This window comes from Sphaerodactylus townsendi, linkage group LG01, assembly GCF_021028975.2.
Source record: "Sphaerodactylus townsendi isolate TG3544 linkage group LG01, MPM_Stown_v2.3, whole genome shotgun sequence".
Classification (NCBI taxonomy): domain Eukaryota; kingdom Metazoa; phylum Chordata; class Lepidosauria; order Squamata; family Sphaerodactylidae; genus Sphaerodactylus; species Sphaerodactylus townsendi.
Genome location: NC_059425.1, coordinates 195,010,036 through 195,031,329, shown reverse-complemented (window position 1 = coordinate 195,031,329; position 21,294 = coordinate 195,010,036). Strand labels below are relative to the sequence as shown.

Genomic DNA, 21,294 nt, shown 5'->3' with positions numbered 1-21,294 from the left:
TGATTGGTGTTTGGAATATGCTGCCACAGGAGGTGGTGATGGCCACTAACCTGGATAGCTTTAAAAGGGGCTTGGACAGATTTCTGGAGGAGAAGTCGATTTATGGCTACCAATCTTGATCCTCTTTGATCTGAGATTGCAAATGCCTTAGCAGACCAGGTGATCGGGAGCAACAGCCGCAGAAGGCCATTGCGTTCACATCCTGCATGTGAGCTCCCAAAGGCACCTGGTGGGCCACTGTGAGTAGCAGAGAGCTGGACTAGATGGACTCTGGTCTGATCCAGCTGGCTTGTTCTTATGTTCTTATGTTGATGTGCCTTAAAGCGCTCTCGTAATTTTATCAGAATGGCTGTTGTGGTTTTTCCAGGCTGTGGAGCCATAGTCTGGTAGTTTTTCTTCTGACGTTTCACCTGCAGCTCCAGCTGGCATCTTCAGAGGCACGTGACAAAGAGGTGTGTTTCTCTCTGTTGCCCAATCTCACCGTGATATTCCTCCGAAGATGCCAGCCCTAGATGCGGGCGAAACAGTAGAAGCAAAAACTGCCAGACCGCAGCTCCACAGCCCGGAAAAACCACAATAAAATTACCAGAGAGCTTTGAGGATCATCAAAGATTAACCAATTGGTTATGACAGATGCTTTTCATAAACCAGAGTGCACTTTGTTGCATCATGCATCTGAAAAAGTGCTCTATGGCTCATGAACAGGTTTGCCAGGTGCCTACAAATGGAGGGTAAACTGCCTGATGTTTAGCTGGTCAGCAGTTGGAAACAGCTTGTCAAACCTGGAGGGGGGTGGGTGGGAGTGATCGCCACTCCATGCAATGATATCCTTTTTGGTGTGACATAGAAGTTCCAGCATCATACTGGGATGACACTAGTGTTTGTCCTGTAACTCTAGGGTATAGGTGTCAAACTCGCGGCCCTCCAGATGTTATGGACTACAATTCCCATCATCCCCTGCCAGCATCATGCTGGCAGGGGATGATGGGAACTGTAGTCCATAACATCTGGAGGGCCACGAGTTTGACACCTGTGCTCCAGGGTCTCCATAGAGTTTTTGGGCGAGTGTTACAAGTGTTACCCTGGCACGATGCCAGCACTTCCAGGTTGTGTTGGAAGTAATTTCATCATGTGGTGGAACCCCCCATCTCTCACTAGTTGTCCATCCACCCTACTCATGAATATGTATGTCATACAGAATGCCAAAGACTAGTTACTATTGGGTGCCAGGCCAAACACATGTTCCACACCCATTGGTTATCAACCAGTTACCAGGTTCAGTTCTGGTTATCACCTACAAAACCCTTAAAGATATTGGAGGGGCACTATAATAGAACATCTCGAGAGGTGACTTTTATAAGGGAATAAGATTGTAATCTATTGCAATGTTTCTTATATGTATCGCCTTCCTTTTATTATACCCACAGATGTAAAATTTGCAGAACTTTTGAAGTCCTGGCAGTGGGAAAAAATCCCATGTTTTTTGTTTTTGTTTTTTTTTGGTTAAAAGGGAACAAGAAATTTTAGGGAATATTGAAATGTAAGCAATATTTGCTTGCGTATTAAACATAAATTTCAGGGCATCGTTTATAACTTAGCATATGAAATTGTACTGTTTGGCATATTTGTGGAATTTAAAATTCCACAGCAGGACCGGGCTGTGTGGGTACCATTTCCCCTTGATTCTGTGCCCTCTTGCACGGATGCAGCCTTAATAAGCATTTCAAGTTGCCAGAAGACAGCTGCAGCAGACCCGCCCTCTGGAGTCTGCCATGTTCGTCAATTTCATTTTAGGAAGCTAAAATGTCCTAATTCAAAAGCTTAACCTCCTACATCTTCCATCCATAATAGTTCTGTTCACGATTCTGCTGCCCATTCCCCTTAACGTATAATTGCCCTGATTCATTTCCTTATTCGTGAATTTTGGTGACACTGTTTGGCTTGTGGACACGACAAAGGGGCATTTAATTTAGTATTTCGTGTTCAAGGGCAGCCCAGACCTGCGTTCACTAAAAGCTGTTAGGGTGAGACAAAACTACCCCTAAATGTTCCTTACATTATTTCAAGAACACTTCCTGGATTGAACTTGGTAATAGAGCCAATTTTTATTTTAAGCTGCCAGAAGAGATTTAAACTTGGTTAGTCTGGAAAAGCTAGGAAAAAAGAAGAAATAGGTGATGTTTCACACTAGATATTTATGAAGCACAAATGGATATGTCCCTATGGATTGTATGAGAGTTGGTATGGTGGAGTGGTTAAGAGTGGTGGGCCCTAATCCCTTCATCAAGCTAATTTGACTAATTTTTTTTACTATTTTAAATAAAGTATGCTGATTCTGTCTGCTTTGTTGTGACTTCACAAGAGACAACCATACTTCAGTCAGTCATGATTTGAGCTTATACTTCGTGCTTTGTTGATCCGAAAACCGATTTTAAAGGGGAAAACAGTTTCATTGGGAGCATTGACATTGAGCTGAATTTGGAAGGCATCTAGAGGAACTGACTAGTTTAAGTTGAATCATGAAAGAAATCTGATGAAAATGTGGTTGCATTTCTCAAATCATCTTCAGCTTCCTTTCACAGACTTCCCAGAACTTTCTGATTTCCCCCAGAATTCTTTACTCCCAGTTCTGAACATTTTCCAGGAGATCCAGCTTTGGAAAGATGTGTTCACTCAAGTAAGGTTGTGGTCACAAAAAACAAGACCAAATAGCTTCTTAAGGATCAGAAAAACACTATCAGATTCCTGGGCTTGTTTTACTTTTTGATAAATCTGCCGTTATAGGAGGATTGCAAGCAATGGAGAAGGCGGTCCTATGTATAGTCCATGTACAGGTTTGTTTTACAAGAATGAGTGGGTTGGAACTAAACATTTTCTTTTGCCATCTGTAGCTCCATGACTTGTATGGAGGAGGGTTTATTTCAATCATATTTGGATTTGGTATTAAGGGGAAGTGAAAACTAAAATTATTATTATTATTTATTAAATTTATAGGCTGCCTCATCCCCGAAGGGCTCGAGGCGGCTCACAACATGACTGTTTCCAGAACAGTAAATCAATATAACATAAAATCTAACTCATTAAAATTCAGCAGTAATTAAAACAATAAATACAAATTAAACAACAAAGGTTGTGTAAAAACACACACACAGGCGCCCGGTCTAAAGGCCAAAGGAGAAGGGAGGAGAGGCAGGGCCCAGGATGGAATCAGGGCCCTACCAAGATGGAAAAGGCAGCTTAGTTCCGGTTTCAATGGGGGGCAATAGAACCGCGGCCTCTATACTTAAAACCTCTATACTTAAAATTTCCAGTGTCCTGTCATCACAAGACAAGGGAATGCTGCTGTTTCCAGGGGTGCCTTGGGTAATGTAAATCACTCAGACTTTTAAATTTTTTAAAGATATATATATTATTTGTTACTGAAAGTGACTTGTGGATTTTCTATTTTCTTTCTTCCCAAAGAGGATGGAGCGTTGGTTTGGATTTCACGCGCCAACTTCCATTCTCTTTCTGTCCCTTTGAGCCTTTGCGGTTGAAAACATTTCAAAAATTTGTGTTGTATTAAGAAATGTGGCAAAACTACAAAAAAAATTCCAAAGTATAAAAATGTATCCCAAAACGTATGATGTGATGTGAAATCTGTTAAACCTCAGATCATGTTGGAAGTTTATCAGTATGCACCTGGTACAGAGAAAAAAAACCCTCAGGTGACACAACACAAGCCTTTATTGGCATATAAAACAGGACAAAATTTTAAAACAAAACAAGGTTAAGAAATACAGTTAAAATTACTAATTTCCAGTATAAAATTTGCCACAGTTTCACAAAAGAGCACATCAGAGCTGTTCAGGAGATTGGGTCTCTTATAACACTCATGCCACTGAGAACATTGCAAGAAAATGGAATTCATGTATTTCATGCGTATCTTATTGTATTTAGGGCATAGAAACAAAGAGTTGGTCAAGTGTTTCGACCGTAGTCCTATCACACGAACAGAAACTCTTTTAGAGCACGTTCCCATATTCTTACGGAAATCTCTTCCCTCCAGCATGAGCTGGATGGCAGCACATTACACATCTTGCAGTAGCCGAGGCTCTCCTCTGGGTGGGATTAATCAGCAGACGAAGATATGCTGCCATAATTCCACGCTCGCCTGGGATTAATAATGTAGTCGGAGAACAGGTTGTCTTGGCAGCACGAGTCAGATTATGAAAATCAAGCTCCAAGAGCCTATTCTTAACTAGTCTGAAGGCTTCCACCTTTGTGAGCATAAGGATTCCACGCAGGCCAAATATAATGGGTGGACAATGTTATATAAACCATTTATATAACCGGGGGGGCGGGGGGCTTTGCACAGATCCCGTTCCCAAAACAAGTTTGGCCTGTTTCATTCCCCTCAACCCGGGATTTTTGAAAATCACTAAACCAGTGATCCTTTTGCACAATCCTGGGTTGGAGGCAGTGGTGGGATCCAAAAATTTTAGTAACAGGTTCCCATGGTGGTGGGATTCAAACTGTGGCGTAGCGCCAATGGGGCTGGGTGGGGCACAACAGGGTAAACGCGCAGGCGTGGCCAGCGGAGCATTCCCGAGGGGCAGGGCATTCCTGGAGCAGGGCTGTGGCAAGGACCTTGGCAGCTGGCCATGGCCGTGATCATCGGGCGGGAAACGAGATGCACGCATGGCGCCAGTGCTGCCAACCTTACGCATACGCCGGGCGACCTCCTGCTAGACTGCTTCCAGTTCTGCGCGCTACTGCTGAGAGGAGGGGCGTCACTAAGGCAAAAATCACGTGGCAAAATCACCCATTAGTAACCCCCTCTCGGCACACACAAATAATGAGTAACCTACTCTCGGGAACCTGTGAGAACCTGCTGGATCCCACCTCTGGTTGGAGGCGCTCCTGCATTAACATAACAGGTACGAGAAACTTTTTTCCCCTCCCTTCCAGCCATTCGCTTTAGGTTCCACGCCACCCACTCTATCAGGGAGAATTTGCCCACCTGCCATTCTTTGTAGAATCACCCAGCACAGTGTGGGGCAGATTCTCTGAGCACCCAACAGCGTCCCCAAGTCCTCCAAGCATGTTTTTTTCCCTGGCAACTATTCCAGATTACAGCAACACATTCATCATTGCCTGGGTGTTGCAGGGAGGTCCCTTTTTCTTCTCTGTGTTGCATGTGCTTAGCTTCACAATCGCAGCTGCTTGTATTGTGTATGGCTGTGGGGGGGTTAATTGCTGTATGCCTGCGCAGCTACACATGGGTTGCAGGAAATTTTAAAAAAGAGAGAGAAGCGTCTCCGTGCAAAGGCGCAAGAGCAACCTGGATTGTTTCCATGCGTTCCAATCGCTGCCTGAAGGGGTGAAGCCACAGGTGCGAGGAAGGGCATGGAGACGTTGCAACTGGCCGACTCTCATCTGGAAAATCGGGTTTGATTCCCCACTCCTCCGCTCACAGTTTTTGCAGAACTCTCTCAGCCCAGGTGGAGGCAGGCAATGTCACACCCACCTCGAAACATCTGTTTCCTCGAAAATCCGACAAGAGCACCAGGCCAACTGTGATTTGGCGGCACCCACACCCATGTGTGCAAGAGACATTCCAAATTGTTTATCCCATCCTGCAGCCATTCCTATTGAGCTCAAATCTTCCCCCAACAGAGAAAGACAAAGAAGAAGAGAAGAGTTTGGATTTATATCCCCCCTTTCTCTCCTGCAGGAGACTCAAAGGGGCTTACAATCTCCTTGCCCTTCCCCCCTCACAACAAACCCCCTGTGAGGTAGGTGGGGCTGAGAGAGCTCCGAGAAGCTGTGACTAGCCCCAGGTCACCCAGCTGGCGTGTGTGGGAGTGTACAGGCTAATCTGAATTCCCCAGAGAAGCCTCCACAGCTCAGGCGGCAGAGCGGGGAATCAAACCCGGTTCCTCCAGATTATTTCCCTAAATGGTGCCACCCACAAAATTCCAAATTACTCTCCCCGCCCCGAAAGACATAGACCTCCAAATGAGCTTTTCTGTGAGTTCACCCCTCACCCACCTGCCCCAAATCCCCAACAGAAAATGAAGCTGCCGTGTACTGGAGCAGACCAGCGAAGTCAGCCTTCTCTTGCCAAATAATAGACTGAAAGAGTATATTGAATTATTTAAATATATGGCCACAGCCACTGAAATTGCATTTGCAATAAAACTGGAAAAAGACCACCAACCCAGACATTCTGGAATGGATGAGCAACGGAATATTCAACAATGGCAAAGCTTGCATCCTTGGCGTGCAGTAGTCCGTTCACAGCGTGGAAAAAGATGGAAAGCTTTTTTTTTGGGGGGGGGGAGGAGGAGATTAATTGTACAAACTGATGAGCATTATAATTAGGCTGCATAAGGACTATATGGATAAGGATAAACGGCGGAGCCTGTATTTTAATTTCTTGAGCCTTAAAGAAACTGTGATTGGCATTTAAGATGTTGTAAAATCGAATGGTACAGATGTATGCAACTTCATAATAATAATAATAATAATTATTATTATTATTATTATTTATTTATTATATTTATAAACCGCCCTCCCCCAGAGGGCTCAGGGCAGTGAACAAACAAATAGATAGAGCACAATAAAATCAATAATATCGAGATTTAAATAATCAATCAATAAATAATGATTATTTTATCATGTTTGATTCTAACTCTATGTAAAAAAATTAACCTCCCCCTCCTGCCTTGTCTGCTCAGATTGGCTGCTGGCTCTCCGGAATCCCTGATAAGGTTCTTTCCCCAAACTTTCTGCCTGGTCCCTCTTTCCAAACGAGGGACCAGAATTCGAACCCGGGACCTTGTGAATGCCAAGCAGCTGCTCTGCCAGCCACGGCCCCTCCTCATCACGTAAAACCCATTCAGCTTGCACCTGGGATCCATTCTGAACAATGGAGAACATCTTAACTTGCATTCAGCTACCAAACTCATTCTCTCTGCTCCAGAGAGCGGGCAGCCATCGCTTCAAAAACAGCTACTACGCGTGCGCACAGGCGCGCCCCCTGCTGAGGAACGCGCCCGCATCGCCAGGGACCGGAGCGTTGACGGTTGCCAAGGCAACGGGCGTCGCCTAGCGACCGCGAAGGACACCAAGCCGCAGGCCTCGCCGGGGCTCCTAGGCCGCGATGGGGTCGCAGCCGGTGCATGGGCTGCCCTTCCTGCCGGGCTCCTCCTGCCGGGATCCCACGGTGAGGAGGAGGAGGACGACGACGACGGCCAGGACCCCGATCCCTCTCCCGTCCCATCCTTCTGGGGGGAGGGGACATGCCTAAAGGAGGGGGGGGGGAGGATACTGACCATCAGTGGGGACCACAAATGGGGCACGTCACGTGCCACACGTGGGTGCTCAAAAGAGGGGAATTGAGGCACATGGGTGCTTGAAAGGGAATTGGGGCACATGGGTGCTTGAAAGGGGGAATTGGGGTACATGGGTGCTTGAAAGGGGGAATTGAGGCACGTGGGTACTCAGAAGTGGGAATTGGGATACGTGGATGATCAAAAGGGGGAATTGGGGCACGTGGGTGTTCAGAAGGGGGAACTAAGTCCCCAAAAGGTGAAGCGTCAATACACATTTAGGGCCAATAAATTCATTGATAAAAATCATGTGAATAATCAAATTGTGTTATCATGTTGATTATGTAATAATCATGTAAATAATCAAAGTTATAGGATAGATAGATAGATAGATAGATAGATAGATAGATAGATAGATAGATAGATAGATAGATAGATAGATAGATAGATAGATAGATAGATAGAGATAGAATCAACAACACAAATAGTCTAAATAGGATTATTAATAGGGTCTATTAAGGACTATGCATGAGGACTATATGGATAAGGAGAAACAGTGGAGCGTTTATTTGAATTTCGTGAGTCTTAAAAACTATGAGTGGCATTTAAGATGTTGTAAAATCGAATGATGAGCTGTATGCAAGCGTCACAGTGATGGTTTTGTCATGTTTGATTTCAATTCTGTGTCAAAAAACCCCTTTTTAATCCCCTCCCAAAAGTTAGCCTTGTCTGCTCAGATTGGCTCTGGTGCTCCAGGATTTCTGAGAAGGATCTTGGGTTGGTTTTAGCTGTCTGTCTGTCTGTCTGTCTGTCTGTCTGTCTATATATGTGTGTGTGTACACATGTATCTATATATATATATGTGGGTATGTTTGTGCATGTTCAAGTGCATACACAAACACACACACACACACACACACACACACAAAGAACAGTAGAAGAGTTTGAATTTATATCCTACTTTGCTGTCCTGTAAGGATGCTCACAGCAGCTTACAATCACTTTCTCTTCTTCACCCCACCAAAGGAGCCTTGTGAGGTAGGGGGGAGAGTTCTGAGAGAGTTCTGAGAGAACTGTGACTGGTCCAAGGTTACCCAGCAGGCTTCATGTTAAGAAGTGGGGAATCTAACCCAGTTCCCCAGATTAGAGTCTATCACACCCCATGCTGGCTTTATTCTATATTATATATTTTTTTATTATTTGCAAGATTTACTACAATTGAATTTGTAGGCCCATAGGGTCAGTTTCTCCTTGGGCAAGAAAAAGCATGCACAACCAAAGCAGTTATGGAGTCCCTAAAGTTTTCCCCTCAGCCAGCATGTTTGTGTCGTCAGTAGTTTGCCCCACATTTGAGAGAAGACTTCTTTTTCTCCTCTAGAAAACTGCTTTTCATCGCTCTCAGACTCTAAATTACAAAAATGGATTTGCCATTAAGCATCTGCCAACTGTGGGAATCGGGCGGGAGCGACTTCACGTCAACCAGCTGTCCCAGGCTGAATTGGACGAACTGTCCAACAAGAGACCGACGCTCACCTATGGGCAGCCCAAGCAAGCTCCGCCTTCTGATTTCATCCCAGCGCACGTGGCTTTCGACAAAAAGGTATTGTGCAAGAACAGCTCTCTGCAGGATTCAGGGTGGCCATAGAAAAGTGTATAGAAAAGTGAAGTATTTATTGTGGACATCAAAGAACAATATATACATTTGTGTTCAGACGCCTTACCTTTTAGCAACAGACAGTTGAAACCTGACTAGGAAGGGGGTGTCTTTACTATGTAAATGTCTCTGCCTAGAACAGAGGTGTCAAACATGTGGCCTGGGGGCTGGCCCCTTTGTGGGGGCTTAGCTGCAAGCCAGCTGAGGCACACCCCCAGGCCACTCCTGGTGAGCTTGCCAGACCAGATAAGCATAAGCATTTATTGTCATTGTGCACGCACAACAAAATTTACAGCAGCATTCCTCGATGCACACAATTTCAGACTCATACCCCATCCTCACTTTCCCCTTCCTCCACCCATCCCTACACAGCCCCAAACACATCAACACGAAGCCGCGGAGTTCAGCATCGCCACAGCTCTAGAGTAGAAGCTGTCTTTAAGCCTCTTTGTCCTAGTTTTGATAGACCTGTATCGTCTGCCGGATGGTAACAGTTCAAAAAAAGAGTGCGCTGGATGAGACGGGTCTCTCAGAATATTTTGGGCTTTTTTTAGGCTTCGGGAATTATAGAGTTCTTCCAAGGAGGGGAGAGGGCAGCCGATAATCCTCTGTGCAGTAGTGATCACCCTTTGGAGCGCCTTCCTATCTGCCACTGTGCAACTGGAGAACCATACACAGATGCAGTAGGTTAAGACACTCTCTATAGCACAGCGGTAAAAGGACACCAGGAGTTTTCCATTCAGTTGTTGTCAGAAGCGAGAGGTGTGGACTTGCGGACTAGAGAAACCCTCTCAAGGCAATCGCCCCCCAGCTGCGCAGACTCCAGTGAGCCCCCACCCACCCAGTGCAGTTCTGGGTCCAGCCAAAGCATCCACCCCCCCCAGGCCTGGCCCGACCAAGTCACGTTTATGTAATATCCAGCCCTCATGACAAATGAGTTCGACACCCTGACCTAGAGACCGCCGCAATCTCAGCAATTTGAAGAGGTTAGATTAAACTCTGCAAGGGAACCGTGGTGGGTGTTGGTGTGTATTTTCAAAAATGAAGGGCAAAATAAAGTGGGAAGGTGAGCAGGCCTCTGGAAAAATTGAGAAAAGGCTTGGGAAGAAAAAACAGAAACACCAACACCCCCCCCCCCCATTTTTCACCCTAGCTTTTTCCAGGTTTACTATCTGGGCTTTCACATCTGGAGTCAGAAAAGCAATAGTTTCATCGTTGAGTGAAAAATTCAGCGGCCTCCTGCTGCCGCCAGTCTGGTGGTGGTGTTCTCTTTTTGCAGCCGCTGGGCTCGATGAGCTTAAGAAAATAAGAACATAAGAACAAGCCTGCTGGATCAGACCAGAGTCCATCTAGTCCAGCACTCTGCTACTCGCAGTGGCCCACCAGATACTTTTGGGAGCTCACATGCAGGATGTGAAAGCAAGGGCCTTCTGCAGCTGCTGCTCCTGAGCACCTGGTCTGCTAAGGCATTTGCAATCTCAGATCAAGGAGGATCAAGATTGGTAGCCATAGATCGACTTCTCCTCCATAAATCTGTCCAAGCCCCTTTGAAAGCTATCCAGGTGAGTGGCCATCACCACCTCCTGTGGCAGCATATTCCAAACACCAATCACGCGTTGTGTGAAGAAATGTTTCCTTTTATTAGTCCTAATTCTTCCCCCCAGCATTTTCAATGGATGCCCCCTGGTTTTAGTATTGTGAGAAAGAGAGAAAAAATTCTCTCTGTTAACATTCTGCATCCCATGCATAATTTTATCGACTTCAATCATATCCCCCCTCAGACGTCTCCTCTCCAAACTAAAGAGTCCCAATCTTAGGACATAGCAATCCCCCCATATGTCACCTGACACTATCACCCCTTTTCCAAGAGATTCTCCTGTCAGTGTTGTCCTTAAAGACACCGCCTGCTTCCTTATTGGGGTCTTCCTTTGCAGGTGTTGAAGTTCAACGGTTACTTCCAGGAAGACGTCCCTGTATCTACGGAAGAGCATTTCCGTGTCCGGCAAGTGGACCTTTATTACTACCTGGAAGACGACAGCATGTCTGTCATGGAACCCATGGTGGAAAACTCAGGGATCCCTCAGGGCAAGTTCATCAAACGGCAACGCCTGCCCAAGAACGATCGCGGGGACCATTTTCATTGGAAAGACCTGAACCGAGGCATCAACATTACCATCTACGGCAAGACTTTCCGTATAGTTGATTGCGATGCGTTTACGCAGGTACCGGATCGTGACTGTTCTGTTGCAGGATTAGGGGCATGTGACCACTGGACCTCAGACAATCTGTTGTAATGTCAAAACCTGATTCCAGATCTTGATTGTCTGAATTGCTTCAGTCACTTCTTCAAATCCTTTTCCTGGCTTGTCTGTCTGCTTTATTTTAAACATTTCTAACCTGCCTTTCTCCACAAACATAGGCCCTTCCGGCACAAATCCCCCAAAACGTTTCTAAAATGTTTTCAGTCCACCTTTGCAACAATGCATGGTGCCAATGAGAAAGTTCAGGGAAAGCAGAGAAGCTGGGGAAATGTAGTCAGCAGATCACACAGCAACTGAAGATATTTGCAAAACGTTTCAGCCAGAGAATCACTTGAGAAGGGGGTCCAATGAAATGTTTTGAGGCTGGAAATAAAGCGTTTGAGGGTGAAAACCATGTGGAACTCCATGGAGGGAGCATTTTATTTCCTGCCTCAGAACGTTTTAAAAGGCTTGTGTGGAAAGGGCCGTGGGCTTGAAATAGCTTCATCTAAAAGGATCCGGTGGCTGCTGAGGTTAAGAGCTCGTGTATCTAATCTGGAGGAACCGGGTTTGATTCTCCGCTCTGCCGCCTGAGCTGTGGAGGCTTATCTGGGGAATTCAGATTCGCCTGGGCACTCCCATACACACCAGCTGGGTGACCTTGGGCTAGTCACAGATTCTTGGAGCTCTTTCAGCCCCACCTACCCCACAGGGTGTTTGTTGTGAGGGGGGGGAAGGGCAAGGAGATTGTAACCCCTTTGAGTCTCCGACAGAGAGAAAGGGGGGATATAAATCCAAACTCTTCTTCTACTCTTCTTCAAAGGAGAGCAGGGCCCTGCAGGATCTACACGCTTTCTGCAGGGCCTGTAAAACGGGCCTCTTCTGCCAGGCATTTGGCCGGCTGGGTTGATTGAGAGACCCCATTCGATCCTGGCCTCCGGTGGGCCTGGTTGGGGAGCGGGGGTGGGGGTTTTATCGCCATCTTTTGCAGTGAAAGTTCCTTTCGTATTTGTGGTTGGTGTTTTAAATGGTTTTAAATTGAAATAGTTTTCATGCTTTTACAGTTTTTGTGTCGTACGCCACCCTGAGCCCTTTGGGGGAGGGCGGTTTAAAAAGCGAATGAATAAATGAATAAATAAATAAGGTTAAGAGGTGACATGATAGCCGTGTTTAGATATTTGAAGGGATGTCATGTTGAAGAGGGAGCAAGCTCGTTTTCTGCGGCTCCAGAGACTGGGACCAGGAGTCATGGGTTCCAGGTGAAGGAAAAGCGATTCCAGCTAAACATCAGGACAAACTTCCTGACCGTCAGGGCTGTTGGACAGTGGAAGGCACTGCCCATTTGTGTGGTGGAGTCTCCATCTTTGGAGGTTTTTAAACAGAGGCTGGATGAACTTATGTCGGGAGTGCTTTGATTGTGTGTTCCTGCATGGCAGGGTCTCGATGGCTCTTCTGGTCTCTTCCAGCTTCTATGATTCTAGTACAATCCTTGCCTTCTTTCTCTAATACATTCTGGCACACATCTTGTCTTCTTCTAGACTTTTCTGGAGAGCCAAGGGATTGAACTGAACCCACCAGAGAAAATGATTTTTGACCCTTACACAGAACTGCGCAAAATGCCCCTGCGCATGTATGTCACACCCTCGGATTTTGACCAGTTGAAACAATTCCTGACCTTTGACAAACAGGTGAGTCTCTTGTGAGTGCTGGAACTTAGTTGTAGGGCTGGAGAACTCTGGGGGTGGGAGGTGGGTCGGGGGTGGGGGGTGTCTAAGGTTAAACAGTGGGATCCTTCCTGCACCAAGTGTTTGATTTGCTATGGGCTGTTGAAGACCATTACAGTGGCCAGCCTGCAAGGTATAGTGCACCCTCTTGACTTCTTGGCCCCCACAATCTATTTCTTTTTAAAAAAATTACATTATTTATAGTCTGCCTTTCTAATTAGGACTCCAGGTGGAGTCATAAGGATGGGACAGCCCGTAGAAAAAGCAATAGGATTTGTATAGTAGAAATCTAGAACCCACCAGAGATCGGAAAGCAGAACTCAAGCTACCGGTAAGTATTAGGATTAGCATGACAAGTTATGCAATGTAAAAATTACGCAGTAGATTCCTGCTTACAGCCAGCTATACACAGTCCCTATCTCCTCTGCCTTATGTATGAGCCCTTCCAGAATGGTGTAGCCCCTTTTCCAGTTTTTCTCTCCACCCCTTCTTTGGTGATAGAAAGTGCTGCCACGTCACAGCCAATATGGTGACCCCGTAGGGGTTCCAAGGCAAAACAGAGATGGTTCGCCATTGCCTTCCCCTGTGCTGGAACCCTGGTGTTCTTGATGGTCTCCCATTCAAATATTAACCAGGGTTGACCATGCTTAGCTTCCAGGATCTGATGAGATCGGGCTAGGCTGCGCCACCCAGGTTTATCTGTCTAGCCATCCATCCATCCATCCATCCATTTTTGCTCTTCCCTTCCTGCAAGAAGCTTGAGGTAGTGTACATGATTCCTCTCCCCATTTTCTCCCACAACAGCCCTTGGAGGTAGGTTGGTCATGTAGGTTTTGCCTGGCCCAAGGTCACTCAGTCAGCTGTACAGCAGAGTCAAGATTGAAACCTGGATCTTCTTAGACCCTAGTTCTACCGCACACTGCTTTGTCTATAACATGTTTCTGAGTCAGATAATTGGCCAGATTCATCCACTACTGTTCCCTCTCTGTGACAGCAGCTTTTCATAGCCTTTTTGCCCCCCTACCTGCGATTCTTTTAACAGAACAGGCCAGGGTGGAATCTTATAGGGATGGGGAATGTGTGCTATTACTAAGCTTTCTTGGCGCCCCCCCCCCCCCTTCCTCCCGGTACCTTTATTAGGTCCTTCGTTTTTATGCCATATGGGATGACACCGAAAACATGTTCGGGGAGTGCCGGCGTTTTATCATTCACTACTACTTGGCGGATGATACCGTGGAGGTGCGGGAGTGCCACGAGAGAAATAACGGCAGAGACCCTTTCCCTGTGCTGATCAGGCGCCAACGCCTGCCCAAGGCAACGGTGGAGAAAAAAGGTAAGAGCATCCAGGCGTTTACCCCGACTGGTGAACGAGGAGGAGGGATTTGTGTGGTTAATGGGCATGTCTTTGTAAAATCCGTTTACACATTTCGGTGTGGCAAGTTTCCCTTTAGCATTCGGTATAGTAGAAACCCAGCAATATCTTTCACCTGCGTTTAGGAGAAACCCTCTTTCAGTAGAGAGAAGCCACAAGGCATTTGCCTTAAATGTATGTCCTAGCACAGTGGTGGCGAACCTATGGCACGGGTGCCAGAGGTGGCACTCAGAGCCCTCTCTGTGGGCACGTACACCCCCCCACACACACATCTAGGCTGGCCTGGGCCTCTGGGCTCAATTATTGGCATTAAACCTAAGACCTGGTTTTGGGGAAGCAGGGTAGGTAACCCTGTTAAGCGCTGTTAAACCCCACTGATTTTCATGCGAAGAACTAAAGCGCAGTCCTTTACCTGGGAGTAAGCTCGGTTGCTGGCAATGGGGCTTACTTCTGAGTCGTGATTCACCCGTTGGAAGAGTTGCATGGTAGCTTCAGAGCAAAGCCACCGACTACCACCCAGCTTACTCCCGAGTAACGCACCCCTCAGAGCCAACTGTTTTTTTCTAAACTAAAACCTCAGCATTCAGATTAAATCGCCATGTTGGCACTTTGTGATACATAAGTGGGTTTTGGGTTGCAGTTTGGGCACTCGGTCTCGAAAAGGTTCACCATCACTGTCCTAGCACGAGTGAAAATTTAAGCCACCTTCGGAATCATGCCGCTACAATTCATCGTTGTTAATTGCTCCAATATCACATGCTAAAACTCATCGTCTGGTCGTCTTCAGGGATGTGACATCTGTAGACGCTTGATAAATCTTATTTCTGGAGACATGGGAGATTTGGGAGTGCATTTCCTGATGGGTTCAGTTTTATCTGCAAGCAGCTACGGGAGACAGTTTTGAAGGGAATGTTGACACTCGAAGGATACCCTTTCCCCTGTGCCCTTTTCGTAACAGACATTTAGTTATTGAGCTGCCACCAATTGGGAAGAAAAAGACAGGCGGCCTGACATTTTTTCCCCTATCCAAGACTAATAATCAGCTCTTGGGGGCTGAGTTTTATTGGAGAAACGGCTTGGTGGGGGAAGGTGGAGAAAGGTTTACCCCCCGCCCCTTCACCATTACCCCAGTTCAATCCACTATACACATTCCCTTTCTCCCCAGTAGCTCCCCCCCCCCCCAATTCTATTAGAAATGTTGAGAGCTTTGAGAATCTCCCACATCTCTCTTAGCTGCGTTGGGGGGCGGGAATGGGATGGGGACACGGGGGAATCTGCGGCTTTGCGTGGGGCATTGTATGTAGCGTGGGAGCGATGTCACGTAGTTCTAGGAATTGGTAGGAACAATGCCATAGAGTTTCACATGACTCCTAGAGCTACCGGAAGTACCTTCTGGGTTTTGCCAAGAGGTGATGTCCCAGTGTACATAATGCTGGCTGACTTTAAAAGAATTCTCCCATCGCCACTCTGAGCATCAGTGGGCAAAGCGAGAATGGAGGGAGAGGGAATGACCTGCTTGTGCGCCCCCTGCCCCTCAGCCCGTCCATGCCACACCTCTGGGGAGGGGGTCCCTGGGGGCAATTTTCTGCCCCCACGTGACACCAATGGTGCAGGCCTGGGGTGCAGTGCCCCCCACCCCACCCTGTTGCAGCTTCGCCACTGGGGCAAAGTGATTTGTCAGTGGCAGACCACTCATTAGAGCTGGCAATGTTATCTGGTCTGAGATTGTAACAATTACTTTCAGACGTTACGTTTGCTGCGACCAGTTTCTCTCCAGTGCCCGTCGCTTCTCTTACTGCTGCACACCAAGAAGTGTTGCTATTTTGTTTTCCTTCCCTGGGAAGGGAGCCGTTCCCAATGAACAACTGATGTTCTTCTTGGGGGCAGAGCAGCCAAAGGCAACCCACACCTGACTGACTTGCTTTCCTTCCACAAGAAACCTTCCCAACTTGTGTGCTGGAGATCTCTGATCAAGAGGTCCTCGAGTGGTTTACCGCTAAGGACTTTGCAGTAGGCAAGTCCACCACCCTTCTCGGGCGCTCTTTCTTCCTCTACGACTGTGACGAGTTCACTCGGCAGTTCTATCGGGGCAAGTTTGGCATCGATGACTTCCAGCCAGTGGATGTAAAGAAGCCGCCCCTAGAAGAAGTGAAGCAGGTAAGAACATAAGAACATAAGAACTAGCCTGCTGGATCAGACCAGAGTCCATCTAGTCCAGCATTCTGCTACTCGCAGTGGCCCACCAGGTGCCTTTGAGAACTCACGTGCAGGATGTGAAAGCAATGGCCTTCTGCTGCTGCTGCTCCCGAGCACCTGGACTATTAAGGCATTTGCAATCTCAGATCAAAGAGGATCAAGATTGGTAGCCAAAGATTGACTTCATAAATCTGTCCAAGCCCTTTTTAAAGCTATCCAGGTGAGTGGCCATCACCACCTCCTGTGGCAGCATATTCCAAACACCAATCACACGTTGCGTGAAGAAGTGTTTCCTTTTATTAGTCCTAATTCTTCCCCCCAGCATTTTCAATGAATGCCCCCTGGTTCTAGTATTGGGAGAAAGAGAGAAAAATTTCTCTCTGTCAACATTTTCTACCCCATGCATCATTTTGTAGACTTCAATCATATCCCCCCTCAGCCGCCTCCTCTCCAAACTAAAGAGTCCCAAACGCTGCAGCCTCTCCTCATAAGGAAGGTGCTCCAGTCCCTCAATCATCCTCGTTGATGGTAACAGGAAGGTTTTTATAAAGAGGGATATAAGGGCCAGCATTCTAATCCCCTGTCCCCAGTTTTACTGAAATCAATGCAACATTTCCTAATAAACATATTTAGCTTGTCTGTCACTTAATAAACCATTTGGGGCTTTTCTGCATGTTTTTTTTAAATTAGCTCTGGACCCATATTGCTTTGGTTTATTCCCTAATATTCATATGCACAAGGGAGGAGGGTGAGGGTAAAGTGTGCAATGCTGCGCGAGGGAGTGAGGAGGGGTAAGACTAGAGGGGCTGGATGTGGGCAGAGGGAAGAGGTCAGGGCAAAGCTGTGCCCACTGGCAAATCTGTCCCGCTCTGGCAGCGAAGCAAAATTAAAATCGTGCTGTAAGTGGATTTGCTTGCCGCAGAGAGAGTGGAAAGTGACAGCGAGGCTGGGAGAAATATGTCTGTGTGAGAAATCCTGCTGCAGAGGACATTCACTTCAACCGCACAGCAAACACCTGGTGCGTAATTGACCATTTACTAAGCTGTGTGGCCCGGGGTTGTAATCCCTCCTCCTTGATTCATCTCAATTGCAGGTCATCCCTCCCTACAATGGTTATGGGTTCGTGGAAGACTCTCTCCAGAATTGCTTCAGCCTGATTCCAAAGGCACCTCAGAAAAACGTCATCAAGATGCTGCAGAATGACCGTAAAGTGTTACGCTTTGCCGTCTCGATGGTGAGATGCTTCCCGAAAAATACAATTTTTTGCAAGTGCAGAATGAGACGCTAGCAGTGGTGGCGAACCTATGGCACGGGTGCCAGAGGTGGCACTCAGAGCCCTCTCTGTGGGCACGCGCGCGCAGAGTTCTGAGTCTATGTGGGGGGGGGGCGGAAAATCACCCCCCCATACGCACATCTAGGCTGGCCTGGGCACAATCCTTTACCTGGGAGTAAGCTCGGTTGCTGGCAATGGGGCTTGCTTCTGAGTAAACCATTTCACCCATTTGAAGTGTTGCATAGTTGCTTCACCAAGCTTACTCCTGAGTAATATGCACCTTGGAGCCAACCATTTTTTCTAAACTAAAACCTCAGGTTAAATTGCCATGTTGGCACTTTGCGATAAATAAGTGGGTTTTAGGTTGCAATTTGGGCACGCGGTCTCGAAAAGGTTCACCATCACTGCGCTATAGGCAGGGAAGGCTCCCAAAATGGGAATTTTTGTTTTTGAAAAATCTGATCCTCTGGCACTCTCAGATTGTTGTATGAATGGCCCAGGAGATGAGAACAGACCCACTGTACTCCCACTTACCCCCCCCCCCCTGTTTTGTGCAATGCCATTTCATCAACCTGGAGCTCCTGGCCCCGATCCAGCTCTTGCATGTGTGTGAAAAGTCATAACACTTTTAGCTGAGCCAGAAGATAGAAGGTGGCTACTTATTCGATTTGAAATCAGGCATAGCTTTTTGGGTGCCAGTTGAATAACCTTTTTGGACCGTGCAGCAGGCCTGCAGGCCAACTTTATGCCCTGGAACACTCAGGCAATACTGTTACAGGACCTGGTACTGCCAGCTGTACCATCTCAGGCTCTGCCAGTTTTTGCCCACCCCTCCCGAGGGAAAGGGGAGGGAGGGAGAGGAGAAGACACACCATCTGGTTGAGGCCCACCTATCCTGGGGGGAGGGGAGGGGAGGGAAATTGGGGAAGGGGGCCTGTCATCTGGTCAACTCGTACCCACCCTTGGGAGACAGGGAGTGGGGCATCATCTGGTTGTGGCCTAGCCACCCTGGGGGGAAGGAGAGGGAGAGGGGAAGGGGTGATGTAGTGGTTAAGCGCAGATGGACTAATCTGGAGAAGCAGGTTTGATTCCCCACTCCTCCACATGAGCGGGCAGACTCTTATCTTGTTTTTTTAAATGGCCAATTAAATGCCCACTGCAGCGTAGTCCTCGGCCTCACCCCACTCTGGTGCGAAAAGTTGCACCAGAAGTGCTCTCGCTTTCCCCACGGGGCAAGAGGAAGCGCGTCGGGACAAGATTTCTTGCCCCAATGCACTTCCGGTCCCACCATGTGGGTAGCCGGTCTATATTTTGCATACATTTAAACTCTGTTTTATAGTTGTTTTAACGTTTGTTTGGGAGGTGGTGATTGTAATGGTTTTTAAATGTCATCCTTTGAACAGTCAGCTGCTTTGGCTGTTGTCTTTTTCAGGCTGGGAAGGCGGGATATGAATTCTGTAAATAAATAAAAATAAACCCCCTTGGTGCAAGGGCAGGATAAACAGCTTTCCAGGAGCTCGGAGCGCTGTAGATGGGTCTCCCCTTTCCCCTTTTACCCTCACAACAACCCTGTAAGGTAGGATAGAATGTGACTGGCCCAAGGTCACTTGCAAGCTGCAATAGCTAAGTGGGGATTTGCAAACGGGTGCCCTGGAACCCAGCCCTGCATTCTGACGGCTCAGCACTACCCTGACCTAGCGAGGCCCACCTCTGGCTTTGATCTCTGCAGGAGTCTCCCAATCCGGAGGACAGGAAGCGTCGCTTCATCCTCTCCTATTGCCTAGCCACGGACATGATCAGCATCTATGAGCCTCCGATGCGCAATTCGGGAATCATTGCGGGCAAATACCTGGGCAAGACCAGGGTCCCAAAGCCCGGCTCCTCCACAGACAGCCCCGTTTACTATGAACCAGCTGACCTCACTATTGGGGCCACCGTGGAAGGTGAGTTGAGGGTGCCCATTAAGTGGGGAGGCAAGGTGCAAATACCCTAGACCAGTGATGGCGAACCTATGGCACGGCCTGAGCCACTGGGCTCGATTATTAGCATTAAACCTAAGACCTAAGCTGATTCTGCATGGGCCAAAAACAGCGGTGTGAAAATAGTGTTAAAACAGTATAAACCCTTTTACACTGTTTTAAGCCCTTTTACACCATTTTCACACCGTTTTCACACTGCTGTTTTTGGCCCATGCAGGATCAGCCCTAGTTTTGGGGAGGCAGTGTAGGTAACCCTGTTAAGTGCTGTTAAACCCCACTGATTTTCATGCGAAGAACTAAAGCGCGATCCTTTACCTGGGAGTAATCTCGTTTGCTGACAATGGGGCTTGCTAAGGTCATGATTCACCTGTTGGCAGAGTTGGACGGTTGCTTCAATGCAAAGCCACCGACTACCATGAAGCTTACTCCCAAGTAACGCATGCCTCGGAGTCAACCGTTTTTCTAAACGAAAACCTCAGCATTCAGGTTAAATTGCCGGGTTGGCCCTTGGCGATAAATAAGTGGGTCTTGGGGTTTCAATTTGGGCCCTCGGTCTCGAAAAGGTTCGCCATCACTGCCCTAGACAAGGGGTCTCCAGCCTGTGGCCCTCCAGATGTTCATGAACTACGACTTCCATCAGCTCTGTCAATTGGCCACGCTGGCAGGGGCTGATGGGAATCGTAGTCCATGAGCACCTGGAGGGCCATAGGTTGGAGAACCCCTGCCCTAGTCTAAAATGCAGAAATCTGTAAACAGTTCATTCCTCACAGCCTCAGGCACAATGGGGTTAGAACTAGCTAGCTTTTCAGCTAATGGAAACGGCACAAGGGGGTTCCCCCTTTGACTACCCCCAAAATGCTATGTTGGGGACCATATGGGACTTGTGTGGACAAAAGGCCACGATCAAGAGGAGAATTGGGCAGGGCTGGATCCAGTAGGGACTGTTTTATATGGAAGCAGAGAAATACAACGCAATGTTCTCTTTGGGAGGTTATCCAGAAAAGCGTTCATCTTTCGCGTTCGACATATTCATTTCTGGTGCATCAAGTGATGAATAGAGTTGAAGGCCAAAGAGGGACTGTTCAGCTACAGCCTGAAGGCTTAGAAAAGTGTCACTCGGTTTAGGGATTACACTGTACATGTGGCAACCCAAATGTAGCCTCTGAGTTGCAGTATCCCAGTTCTTCTGGTCCATTATATTCATTGAGTCTTGGTGCATGGACTAAACTTCCATTGTGTCTTTTTTTTTAAAATTAAGAAGGAGAAGAAGAGTTTGGATTTCTATCCCCCCTTTCTGTCCTGTAGGAGACTCAAAGGGGCTTACAATCTCCTTGCCCTTCCCCCCTCACAACAAACACCCTGTGAGGTAGGTGGGGCTGAGAGAGCTCCGAGAAGCTGTGACTAGCTCAAGGTCACCCAGCTGGCGTGTGTGGGAGTGCCCAGGCTAATCTGAATTCCCCAGAAAAGCCTCCACAGCTCAGGCGGCAGAGCTGGGAATCAAACCCGGTTCCTCCAGATTAGATACACGAGCTCTTAACCT

At 47.4% G+C, this 21,294-nt stretch overlaps 1 protein-coding gene across 2 annotated transcripts in view; it reads left to right on the top strand.

The window, feature by feature from the left end:
• The window catches only part of EFHC1 (EF-hand domain containing 1), a 59,552-nt gene that overhangs the window by 31,693 nt on the left and 6,565 nt on the right, over positions 1-21,294 (top strand). The window contains exons 1-8 of one of the 2 annotated variants that reach the window (XM_048503000.1): positions 7,063-7,210; positions 8,695-8,916; positions 10,905-11,192; positions 12,749-12,898; positions 14,075-14,267; positions 16,243-16,463; positions 17,596-17,736; positions 19,505-19,718. In XM_048503000.1, coding sequence (XP_048358957.1) covers positions 7,148-7,210; positions 8,695-8,916; positions 10,905-11,192; positions 12,749-12,898; positions 14,075-14,267; positions 16,243-16,463; positions 17,596-17,736; positions 19,505-19,718 — 1,492 coding nt within the window. In that variant the 5' untranslated portion in view covers positions 7,063-7,147. Of the gene's footprint in view, positions 1-7,062; positions 7,211-8,694; positions 8,917-10,904; positions 11,193-12,748; positions 12,899-14,074; positions 14,268-16,242; positions 16,464-17,595; positions 17,737-19,504; positions 19,719-21,294 lie in introns of those variants that run through there. The other variant, XM_048503008.1, reaches the window with a different exon arrangement.